The sequence below is a fragment of the Castor canadensis genome, chromosome 1 (genome assembly GCF_047511655.1).
Source record: "Castor canadensis chromosome 1, mCasCan1.hap1v2, whole genome shotgun sequence".
NCBI lineage: Eukaryota > Metazoa > Chordata > Mammalia > Rodentia > Castoridae > Castor > Castor canadensis.
The window spans coordinates 169,048,646-169,061,531 of record NC_133386.1 but is presented as its reverse complement, the minus strand read 5'-3'; the positions used below and the strand labels follow the sequence as shown (position 1 = coordinate 169,061,531).

Genomic DNA, 12,886 nt, shown 5'->3' with positions numbered 1-12,886 from the left:
TAATAGAGTCGAAATCCCCAAGTATTAGTTTGTCTTTAATACTTTAATAACAGGATACATAAATGCAAATTTATTTCATATACTAGCACACAAAATTTTCTTTAAAAAAAAACCTTTAGCAATTTTGGTGGCAAGTGAATTTTTCAGAAATAAAGAGAAACTATTTTCATGTATAACTTGAATTTCATGTTTTATATGATACCTGCTTTTAACATGCACTTCACCATGATACTAAATACCTTAGTCTGCATACACTAATGACCACTGCAAGGCATCTTGATTTTATCTTGACATTTTTTGTATTTATTTAAAATCAAATTACCCATTTTCTTTAAACACAGCAAAAGCACAATTTCAAGATAAAAGTATTTCTCCTATATTATTTCTGCTAATGAAGAATGGTACTCCATTTTGTAATCCTGTGTTTCCCAAGGATTGGAGGTCAAATCATGAAGAAAAATATTTACACAAGCTATTAGCAATCATAATTAGAGTGTCATATAATTCTGCACGCAACAACTAAGGAGGAATCCCTAGAAGTCCAGGTGCTTCTTGCCTCTGGCCATCATGCCACAGCCTGGGCCCAGCAGCTTGGCGGATTCTGCCAGATCCTGTTTGCTTGAGCGGCTCACTGTGTCTGACAGGTCTGGAGGCAAATGTAGTCGCTATGGCAGAAGATTTCAAGAGAAGAAAAAATTAATTTTGCTTGCACTGGCACACCTCGGGATACAATATTATGCTCTGTTCATCAGCAATTAGTCTTGCATATAAAATTCCTGCTAAAACAATTCCTCAGACTGAAGCCCAGTATAATCACATTTTATTCTTACTAGATTTTTTACAAATTATAGCCACTGTAGAAACTGGACCAAGAATTTCAGTGAAACATTTTCCGAGTCCAAACCTAGGTTTAGGTAGAAACGAAAACATGTAGATGCACAAATTGAAAAATATCACATAAGTTATAGCAGGTTTTAATTTTTTTTAAATTTTTGCCTTGTTCTGTTTTTGACAGGGTTCCAAAATGGTATTTTAATCAAATGTAGCTTTTCAGGAATTCTGGATTTCTACACAGTGTTTGTTTCCTTTGTCTTATGATTTATAGCTTTTCCAGAAACTCACAATTTTCATAGAAATGTTGATATAATGAAAGAAATGATACTAATCAGAGAGTCAGTATTTTTCATATGCTCAGGAAAGTTCAGCTATCACATCACAGGCCTTGGTAAATTTGAGTCTATGCATAATGTTTGGGACGTACCTACAAAAGTACTGTTTGTCTTTAAATATTTCCCCATTCTAAATGTTTTTTCTATAGATTTAAACAGACTCACTAACTGACCATAACTAGAAGTTACTGCAATTCGGGTGAAACATTCATATTTCAAAATCATGTGTTTTTGTTGAAAAGAACATCAAATCTCTTTAACTATCAGTACTCAGCTCATATTCTGTTTCATAAGAGTCCAAATGTAAAGGAAAAAACAGTTGGCTCTCCTCATCAGTGGATTCCACAGCCCTGGATTCAAACAATCACGGCTTGAAAATATTTGAAAAAAATTGTGTGTGTACTGAACATGTACAGACTTTTTTCCTTGTCATTACTCACTACCCAATACAGTATAACACCTATGTACATGTATCATTTATATCATATTAGGTATTATTGGTAATCTAGAGGTGATTTAAAGTATACAGAAGATGTGTGTATGTTATATGCAAATATTATGCCATTGTTTGGAAAGGACTTGGGCATCTGTAGATTTTGGCATCCAGAAGGATCTTGGAACCAATCCCCTGTGGTTACAAAGAATGACTATTACCTAAGGCACAAAGTAGGTGTGGGAGGTTACAGGTAAGGCAGGATAGGGTTTTCAAATGATTATTGGTCAGAGCCATCTAGAGGTGAATTGACCTAAGACAACTTAGCTGAAACCCTTCATTTGGGTGCCTTTTTTTTTTTTTTTCCTTTGGTGGGACTGGGGTTTGAACTCTGGGCTTTGTGCTTCTAAAGCAGTCGCTTTACTGAGAGCCATACCTCCACTCTTAAAACTCTTCATTTGGAAAACTCCTTTCAATATGAAAAAAAAAGATGTAAAAGGGTAGAACAATTTTTTTGTATCAAAATATTGTGGTTCATGAACCTTCTTTCCTCCTTCTTTTTTTAGTGGTACTAGAGATTGAACTCAGGGCCTGGCACTTGCTAGATTGGTGCTTTACCACTTGAGCCATATTCCCAGCCCTCCAGATAGATTCTTTTCTGATGAAAGACTTGTTTATTGTCATGTAAACATAAGTTGTGTGCAAATATTCAAAATATTGTAAAAAAGTTTAAAATAATTTATGAACAGACTCTTCCTTGATTATCTTTTAGTAAAGATACAGTTAGGATTAAAGAAACTATTATATAGATGCATGGTCAACACACAAGTCAGAAGGTCAGGAAAAGCTGTAACAGTCATATAGTAATGTTCACTTTATCCTAAGCACCAAACCTGCCACTTGTTAGCTAATTAGATGTCTATTTCTTGAATGATAAAAAATAATCTCAAATGAGACATATTTGCTTCTTTGTTTTAAACGCTGCTTTTGTTTCTTTATATTTGTTTATTCCAGAAAGGATTTCAGGCAGAAATGAAAGCAAGAAAGGCTCAGGAATATAAAAGCAAACATGACTCTGAAGTCTGAGATTACAAATATTTTTGTAGTGTTAACTCTTGCTGTTCAGGTGAGGGAGCAGGAGGGAAGGGGATCTTTAATTATGTGTCTGAGTTTTAATGTCCTTTAAGATCTTGTATTTATTTATAGATGGTGAGCACAGGAAAAAAAAGATCAGGATACCTGCATGATTTGAAGGTTATGTGGAACTTAGAGAAAGTTACTATGAAGAAATGTGTGCTTACGTGTGTGTGTGTGTGTGTGTGTGTGTGTGTGTGTGTGTGTGTGTGTATACTTTTGGCTGGAACCTCACAACTTCTGAGCATAAAAATTTGGGATGATGTGAGTGACTGTTTTTAACCAGTCAGATGGTGATTAGGCTTTTTTAGGAAATCAACTGGGGTCAACACATATTTAGAATCTGCAAGGCATTCTGAAAGGACATGTGAACAGGGCACCAAAGGGCAGAGAACAGAGGACATGCCTTACTTCCTTATAATCCAGGAACAGGAATTTAGATAAGCATACAGGTAACCTTAGTGAACACTTCAAGTTATGGATACAAGGAAGGCAGAGACAATACAGAAATCATGGTGGGGGAAGGGGAGTAGGGTCTTACATGATGAATTGGATTCTGATGTGTGAATGGGGATTTGCTTGATAGCAGAACCAGAGTACCTTTAAAACTGCATGATATATTTGGTTGAGGGGTCATCCTGCTCTGATAATCTAAATGGGGAAACTGCTATCGTTTATTCAGGACTAGAAAAACAATTTAAATTTCAGGTGCTCACCTATTTGCTGTTGACTGGCTAAGCATTTCTCTTCCTCTGCTTTTCTAGGCAAATGAGTATGAGCCAGTTGGCTGAAAGCCCTTCACTGCAAAAATAGCTAACTGTAATGTGTGATGTGTTTGGAAATCTCTCAGATTCAATGGCTTTGAAGAAAAGTCATATATCATTCATGTGCAACTTCTGAGCATAAAAATTTGGGATGATGTGAGTGACTGTTTTTAACCAAATGCTACAATGTAAAACTAGCTGTATACTCAAGTCCTTTGAAAAAGCCCAGAATGGGCTTAGAGCTCTGTGCTCCTACATGTAGGTTTGTCTGCTTTTGTTGATTATTACTTGATTGCGGTCACCATGCAGGTTAAGTTCTCAAGACATGGGTTTTGTTTTCTTTCTTTTGGAGCTTCCCCTTGTGCACCACGTCAGTGCGATGTGAAGCAGCAAGGAAGAAGGAGAGATCAGGTTCCAGGCTTGCCAGGTGTGTCAGGAAGGTTTCCTTTGAGACTTACCAAAGCTTTTACACACTTGACATGCAAGTAAGTATTCAGATGCTGCTATACCCCAGATCTGTCTTCTGGAAAAATATGCTGCAAAACTCTGTACAGCATGGTGACCTCCTTTAGCTACACTGCAAGGCTGCAGGGTAGGTAAACTTTTAGATTGCAGTTCCACTGATTAGTGATGTAAATAAAAAGACTGTAATAAAATGACTGGGATATATGCATGATATTGTTCTGAACCTTGTAAACCAAATCAAAATATTCAGCTTTCTCCTTTTATACCTGGTTCTGAGGCAAGGGACAAAAGCAAAAATGTATCCTATATCCTGAGCTGAAAATTTTTTTCACCTCATTTTCTTTCCTCAGATTCTGGGAAGAAGGACTGTGTGAATGGTGCAGGAGGTGGATATCTGGCTGGCTGGCTGCCCTTTTTTTTTTTTTTTATTAGTACCTTGTCTAAAATGATGGTTACTATGTAAGAAAAGGGATCTGGGAAAGGCGGGGTAACTCCCATGATTTCTGCCAGGCCTGGGGGATTTGCAGCCATCCCACAGGATCAATGGATTCCTTTCCCCCACAGTGAGGGCACCAAACACTTGGGCAGGCTCGGGGGGGAGTCCAGAGCCATAACTGAGGAGTGGTAGAAATGGTAGAAGCTCTATGGCTCCAAGGGGCATCAAGAACTGAAGCTTGAAATTCTTTCCCTCTGTCTGCCTCTGTCTCTTTGCTGGGCATAGCCACTGTATACTTTGTTCCTTCTGAGTCAGCAACAAAACTGATTCTACAGACACATAGAATGAGATTTTCTGGCTCAGTGGTCCCCTTCCTAATTCTTTTTCTCCCAGCCTGCCAGACCTGTGCTCAGCACTCACAGTTCCCAGACAGAAGGGCCAAGATAATGAATCTAGATTACACCTGGATTTGAGACAAATTGCAGGTAAATACCCATTAAAATAAGTTTAATCAATTTATATTTTTCATATTTTGCCAAGACTATACCCCTGGCACTGTTTATTTTCTGAAAACAATTGATGGAGTACATTTTAATCCTTAGCAGATGGATAGAGATTTACTTTAATCTTTAAAAATTTTCTGACATTCCCTGGAAAGTCACCATGTGTATTGCTCACAATCATAGGAACAGTCATTAATATTACAGAATACTTATGTCTATGAAAATAAATATTTTCATTTTTCTTTAAGTCAATTTAAGTGAAAACTTAAATGAAAACTTGCACACACCTTATAGGTTCTATGCTAGTCCCTCAACAGAAGTAGCCACTGTCACCCTCTGCCTTCATGCGTAATGTCCTGAACATGGAGGAAGAGAGTGGTAGTATAACACCTGACTCTGTCTTGCCCTCTCAGTGTGACCTCAGACAAGTCAATCCACCTGTCTAAGCCTAGTGTCCTCATCTATCGCAGGGGAGTAATTTTCTCTTCACAAGAATGTTATTAGGATCAAATTAGATGTATAAATATTTTGCGGACTAGCAAGTCTACATTATTTATATTTCTTCTTACTAAAAAACAGGCTGAGGTGACTTATAAATATGCATATGGTTCAGTGGGAGGGGGAGGATATGAGGAAAGGGTGTAGAAAGGTGAATACGGTAGAAATATTATGTACACATGTATGAAAATGAAAAAATGAGACCTGTTGAAACTATTTCAGGAATGGAGGGAGGACAGGATAAAGGAGAATGATGGAGAGGGTGAATTCAACTACGATATATTTTAAGAACTTTTGTAAATGTCAAAATGTACACAGTACATTAAAAAAATAAAATGGAAATAAAAATACGTAAGGTACAACACAATACAAAGAAGTGAGTTTATTAGGGTGAAGCAATGAATCTACAAATATAATGAGTTACACATGGCTAGAATCACAGCAACAGAATATTAGATTTTGCCACCAGGTCTCTGCCAGTAAGCCAACACTTGAGTTTTTAGCATACAGGATGCTTTGGTGAGGCTCTAAAGAAATAGAAAGAAAACCATACTCATAGTTCCCCTCATACTTAGTGAGACAGTAGGAAGATGGGGCATGTCAGCTGCCTGGTTTCTGGGCCACTGTCAATGTGCATGAAGGTAATTTGGGATCCATCTTGTTTTTAAAATCTGTCTTTGCACATGTCTTTACTGCTGACAAAATAACTAATAAAGGAAATGTCAGAAGTGAAGCTTCTCCACTTGGGTTTTAAAAGTGTTCCACCCCTCATGTAACAGAGAGGAAACAAATGAACAAAAGACATGCCATCTTACTCCATTATTCCAGTCTTTCAGGTGCTTGAGGCCCTTACCTGCAGGGTGATTTGCTAATTTCTGCAGCCATATTCTGTGTGAAGCACTGCTCTGGATGGTAGGGAATGAATTAGAGTACAGGCTAAGTAGCTGTAACACTGAGACATTCTCATTCCCTCCAAAAATGGCTAAAAAGGGCAATTCTGAGATAGAAGGCCTGGTCTGCTGTTCTCTCAGAACTTAGATGGCCAGATCTGTCTGCAAGGAAGGCTGGGAACTGTTTAAAAGTGTGTAAAAATGTTTAACAAATATGTTACACTATGGAAGGAAGAGTAAAATTATATTGGAAGACAATCACAGTTTTGAGAAGGACCATAGCAAAATGATTACCATCTGGGAGCATCCAGAAGCAGTGAACTATGGTTGACTTTCTGGGTTTCCATTCCTAGTTCCTGACCAAGGAAATGCACACCTGATGTCCCCACTAGCCCACAGGGTAGGAGTTAAAGCACTGGGCTCAGAGCTTCTCCTGTTCTCTAATTAATTAGACAGATATTTCCCTTTCCTCAGTGGAAAGGCTCATTTCCTTACAGGGGCATAGGTAGGACTGAGGGAAGAAGACAGATGAAAAAGGCTTGATATAGTCATCATCACAGTATTCCTGTTTTTCCTTCACAGTGTTGGTTCAACTTGTAAAAAAAATGTTTTATGTGTTTTACATAATTATACAATTATTGTATTTTTACCTTATTACATTTATATCATCCTGTAATTATTATATTATTACAATGTAACAAGATATTGCAATTATTCTACATTTGGTTAAAATTTTACAAAGGGGAAGATGGTTCTGCCTAATTTTTGGTGAACTCTGAGCTATCCTTATATATAAGTAGCAGAAACAATGCCAGAACCAAATTTTTGTTTTTTTTGTTTTGATTTGCAAGTGAAAATTTGGTAGTGGCTGAGTAGTTTTGGAAAAAAATTCTGTAAAATATATTAAGTCTTAGGTTTAAGTTTCTGTTTAAGGTCAAATTCATTCTCAGGGTTTAATATTAAAACTTTTACTGAATGCCATAATCATACTATACCCTTTGAATTAAAAAATTCATTTGTTTCTCCCTGATTGATTTGAAAATGAGACAAAATTTCAGAGCTAGAACACTGCATGTTGGCTGCCCATTGAAAAATGCTCAGGTGTGCAATTATTTTGACCGTCAATTATAACTGACAGGATTGTCTTGCCTCCAAGTCTGCTTTCACCTCTCTGAAAGCACACTGTGAAGAACTTACTTGTCTAAACAAAAGTATGATTTGTGAAAAGGCATGTGTCTGTGGCAGAGATTGCTAGTTTACTTCCAATACTTATACTCCTTTTCAGAGAGTAAAAAAACCATCTCTGAATATTATAGGGGTACATGGCCTCCCAGAATAAAGGCCACATTTCCTCCCAGAATAAAGGACACATTACCCAGCTCCTTTTACCATGTTCTGGTCACATTTTTTTTTTCTTTTTGAGTCAGTCACACTATGTAACCTAGGCTGGCCTGGAACTTATGAGGTAGCCCATGCTGGCCTCAAATTCATGTTGGGATTGTATGTGTGTGCTACCATGCCAGGCTGGCCACTTCATCTTGACCAGTAGTGCTATGGTTAATGTTAGGAAACACTTTTTAAAGGTGCATCCTAACTTACTTTGCCATCCCTTAGGGTGACTATTAAACCACAGAATGAGAGCCCCTGTTCCTGTCCCTAATCTACCCCTTTTTTGGCCATGCCGTACTCCACGAGGTGAACAAGGCTAAAGGAATGTGCACCTAGAGTCTCTATATTTCTCTACTGAACATATTCTGGGTGCACAGGACCACATCTAAATGGTTACAAAGCTTGTATGATTCTCTCCCCCAGATTCATTCCCCTAAGGATGGACTGTGTCAACTGTGTGCATACCCTGGGGCTCAAGGAATGGCCAGGAGATGGCTGCTAGTGGGGAATGTGGACAGTCTGGATGTGCAAGCTGGGTGTTCACAGTGTGAGTGGTACCTTGTGTGTGGAAGGAGGCAGGGTTGGAGAGAAAGGAGGTGGGGTAGGGCAATTCTCTCTATGTCTCCATGTTCATGAGTAGAGCTCTGGTCCTAAGTTTATTTATTTAACTAATTAATTTTTTGTTGATCCTAAGTTTAAACTGGGCTTTCCAACAAAGTACATTTGCAAAGGAATGAAGAGAAAACATATTCAATGGCATGTCAGCTTGATAACTTTAAATACTTAGGCATAATTATGTGGTCCCTTATCTACACTCTTGCACTAGGCTCTGCAAATGTTAGGGACAAACCTAACTTCTTCCTTCTTCCCATTGCTGAAATGTGGACTTGAGGGTATGTGCTGATGCAGCCATCCTGTACATAAAATTGAAGCTATGTGTTCAGAGGGCACAGCAAAATGATAAGCTAGGATTTCCTGATACTATCTGGCTACCAAAGGAGTGTTGGGTCACTCAGGTGGGTCTCTATGTAAGAGATATGTGAACCTCTTTTTTCCTTATGCCACTACAGTTTTGGATCTTTGTAGTAGTAGCCTAACCTATATCCTGCTTATACATTACTTAGTAACTGACACACAGAGCACTAAAATTCTGGGACCTGAATGCATGTTGATTGAGTGGCTGGAAGATGGGCAGTGAGATCAGATATTGCAGATTGTAAAGCTGTGATTCTTTTTTTGCCCATGATAACCTGGAAAGCAAACCTTAAACCTCCTCAACAGTTGCTTACATTTAACACTGGAGAACTCAGAATATTGGTGTGTTTATTGCTTCTTGCCGCTTCTAGCAAAAGTGTTCATAAGAGATGAACTCAGACTAGAACTACAGAATATGCAAGAGACAAAAGGGACTGCAGCAGAAATAAGGGACTTACAATGTGACAGTTGTGGTGGGCGAGGGGAGCGGGTCCTCAGTGTCCACTCTGACCTCCTTCTGGTGTGCCCTCTCACATGGAGGGGGCTGGAAAGATGTAGATAAGGATTATTCAATTATGTGCATCAGTAATAGGTGTAGAAGGTAGAAGAGAAGCAGAAGCAGTCTTCCTGCTCTGCCAACTACTACAATTGGCAGGCATTGTTGTAGAGACAATTGTCTTGGCATAAGCATTTCAGTGACCCGGCACCAGCTTCATGGATCAAGGAGTAGCTACAGTGGCAGCTGTGGGGCTTACTCCAAGACTGCAGCCACAGAGAAGTGTGTCCTCAGTGACGAGCTTCAGTGGTGGTCTCCAGATTCCTCACTTCCTATACAGGTAGCAGCTTTCTGGAGGCCAGTTTGATGGCAAAATGTTTTCTAGTTCTTCCGATTATTTCACTAACTCCTAATGTTCTTTTATGAATCTCCTTCTGTATAAAATAATGAGGTGGCTCTGTTTCTTGCCAATGAATCCTAGAACTACATCTAGACAAGTTCTTACTGGGATGGCTTGCAAGTAGAACTGAAAGGAAGCAAATAGGATGAGACCCTTCCTAAAGGAATTATATTGCCAAAGAAACCACAAGCCTGGTTGGAAGCCTGTAATTATTCACCCCCTAAAGTCATCCTAGGTCCTCAAACCTGATCTATAAATAAGTGGGCTGTGAAAACTGTGCAGCCTCCAAGGGCATACCCACCAATGGTGACTTCATGTAGTCCTGGACAACAACAGACAAAGAATAACTTCTTAAAAGGAAACGGAGGATAATGGACAAGGAAGTTTGTTCTAGAAAGCAGAACCAGGTACTACAAACTTCCAGGGCAGAGAATGCTTGCATTTTGTAGCCAGTGGGATTCCTTATTCATCCCTGGAGAAGGGTTAGATATGTGTGTGAAGAATGTGGTGCATAGATGTTTGAACTAAGACAGAGACCGCTAACTATCCTCCAGTATTTACTCCTCCTTTTCCCTTCAGAACCCTTCAACACAAGATCATTCTGAATAATGACTTCATTTTTAAGCCTCCCTTGCAGCTAGTTGTGGACCATGTGACCAAGTCTGAAAGAATGGGAAAAGAATGGGAGAAATATTACAACCTCAGTGTTTTGGAGTGAACTGGACTCAGGCAGTCTGGCTTCAACATTTTACAGTCTTTGTACTCTATATGCCAGAACTTTTCTAAGCACTAGAGACAAAACAGTGAAGAATAAGCTTGGCATGTTTGAAGGGCAGTAAGAAGCCAGCTTTTCTGGAGCAGTTGACAAGTAGGCCAGTGGCTATGAGAAGAATGAGCTGGTAGGCAAGTGCCAGACCTTATAAATAGTGGTAATTGACTTAGATTTAATTCTGAAGGGTAGGGCCAGTAAGGAAGTGACAGAAACTTATTTCTGTGAACACCAGGGCCATCTTGCTCATATCCTTCCAATAGCAGAAAACAACAGCTGTTGCAAACATCTATATTCTATTAAAGACAAAGCTACCTCAATGTTCTTGAAACTGCAGACATTTAAAGTGGGGGAGTGATTATTATTCTCCCCTCTTATCTCATACACCCACAGAGGACTAGATAATACCTGGAGAACTTTGTATAACATGGTTTTATTTTCTATACAAACTAAAGGCAGCATATTTTTCTCTTACTCTTTCTCCTTTCTTCTTTTTATTCTTGCTTGTGCTCCTGCACTGAAGAAAAAAATCATTTAGGTAACAGTTGGAATAATGCAACTTGAATTGTTACCTGATGTTGGGCAGGAAATAACACTGAAAGATGCCCTTCCCCTGCTCCCCACCCCAGGCTCTTCCCTGGGATAAAGGAATGGGATAGAGAAGTCACACCTGACCCCTCCCGTCCCTGTGATCTTCTGATTGTGCTACATTGCCTAAATGGGCTCCAGATATCTCCCAAATGACTCCCTTCTATGTATCTTTCCTTAGTTGTATAGCAGGGTTTCTCCCTTTGGCAATCTCTTCCATGGTTTCCAACTGCTGCTTAACCCAAGGCTTGTCTGTCTCTGGAGCACAGAATGCAGGCAGGAGCATATAAACTCCAGAGTGTATAGAATTTGAATGAAGCTTCAGCAGGGTTGTGTGGGGAGATGCTTGAGATATAGGACCTGTGCTGCTCTCACAGGAAAGGGAAGAAGATGGGGATCTTTCTGGGACAGACTTACTTTGATAGGATCTTTAAGCTTGCTTCACCCAGGAAGTATCTTTTCTACCTGAGATAAGTAAGGAAACATTTTAGGAGCAATTTTGGGTGCCTTAAGAATACTAAGATATTTTAGGAATATGGAGCATTTTTTGGATCTGAATGTTGAGCTTTAAAAAACAAATTACATGAGAATTTTTTTTATCCCCTTTCTTCTTTTAAAGTGTATTATATGGAAACTGCACTGGAGGCAGCAAAAGGTAATAATCTCTTTGTTTTTGTCTACTAGATTTCAAACTAATGTTTGTTCCAGTCATCTGAAATCTCCTACTCAGCAATCCATTAGCAGATAAATGTGTGCATACATATCCACTATCCAATTTAGGGACTGGTAGAGGTCTGATTGATACATAGCTTATGGGGTAGATGAATTCTGAAATGTGAAAAGGCAGGATTCAGAAAATTTGAAATCAGATAATTTACCAGATCCTTAGGTTGTTATGTTACTATGAGTCCACTAACTAACTTTCAAAACTGATAGCTTTAGATGAACACTCTTCTTGGAAATGTGGCAATCATATATTTTAAAATCCTGTATAACATACACATGAACACAGGTTGATTTCACTTTGGCTGTAGGCAAATGACTCTCAGGAGGACAATGGCCAGTGTGTCTCTCTGCATAATGCCCTATAGTGCGGTAGGAAGCACTTGGTGGCAATGGCAATGTAAAGCACCCTGACAGTAGATTTCCCAACTATTCTCTAGTTACTTTGAGACCTCTACATTTAAGGGTCTGTTAGTTCCTGGGTATGAAGAAAGAATTTTTAATGGGGCCAAATGTAGGTGTTTACAAGGGGGAATTGTTGTTTTTTATTAGGAGCTGCCTTATGTTCAATAGTTGTATTTACTTTGTCAAGCTCGCCAGAATTAGAAAATCCCCATTGCTAGGCAGCCTAGAGTGCCTGCAAAGTATTTCTGGGCATTCAGAACTGAAGCATGAGCTGCCCAAAGGCAGGTTTCATTACAGTGTGTTATTTAGTCCTCTTTCGCCCTCCCTACCCCCACACCCCCAGATAGCAGGCTTCTGTAACAGGAAATCTTGGTTACTTTATGCTGAAACATATTTACATGACTGAAACGTGACAATTAACACATTTGTAAAGCTTGAGGGATAGGCACACTTTAATGGTTTTTTGAAGTGGGCTGATTTCCTGGAGCTTTTAATCTTATTTTATTTTGTTCTGCATGCATGAACAAGTTCTTCTTTGCTATAGGTATTTGACAAAGTCTACCTGGAATGAATGTGAATGAAAAGAAAATAATACAAAAATTAATTTTATGTTTTATCTTTGCCAAATCATTCCTAAATTCTTTTACCCGTTCAACATACATTGAGGGTCACACTATTATTTTTGTTATGTTGTGTTAACTTTTATACAAAGGCAGTTAGATATCATGTTTCTGGTTTGACAGAATGAAATATGGCTTCCTCTATTTTGATAAAAATTTTTCATAATGAATGAAAAGAATCAATTATAACAACAAAGGTTTTCTTAGCTCCTTATGGACAGATAAAGGT

General features: G+C 38.7%; 1 protein-coding gene across 7 annotated transcripts in view; it reads right to left on the bottom strand.

The window, feature by feature from the left end:
* Positions 1-163: 163 nt before the first annotated feature.
* Positions 164-12,886, bottom strand: part of Elp4 (elongator acetyltransferase complex subunit 4) — a 234,602-nt gene continuing 221,879 nt past the window's right edge. For 5 of the 7 annotated variants that reach the window (XM_074043579.1, XM_074043588.1, XM_074043610.1 and 2 more), the window contains one exon: positions 164-665. In XM_074043579.1, coding sequence (XP_073899680.1) covers positions 520-665 — 146 coding nt within the window. In that variant the 3' untranslated portion in view covers positions 164-519. Of the gene's footprint in view, positions 666-9,114; positions 9,201-9,220; positions 11,375-12,886 lie in introns of those variants that run through there. The other 2 variants (XM_074043616.1, XM_074043635.1) reach the window with 2 other exon arrangements.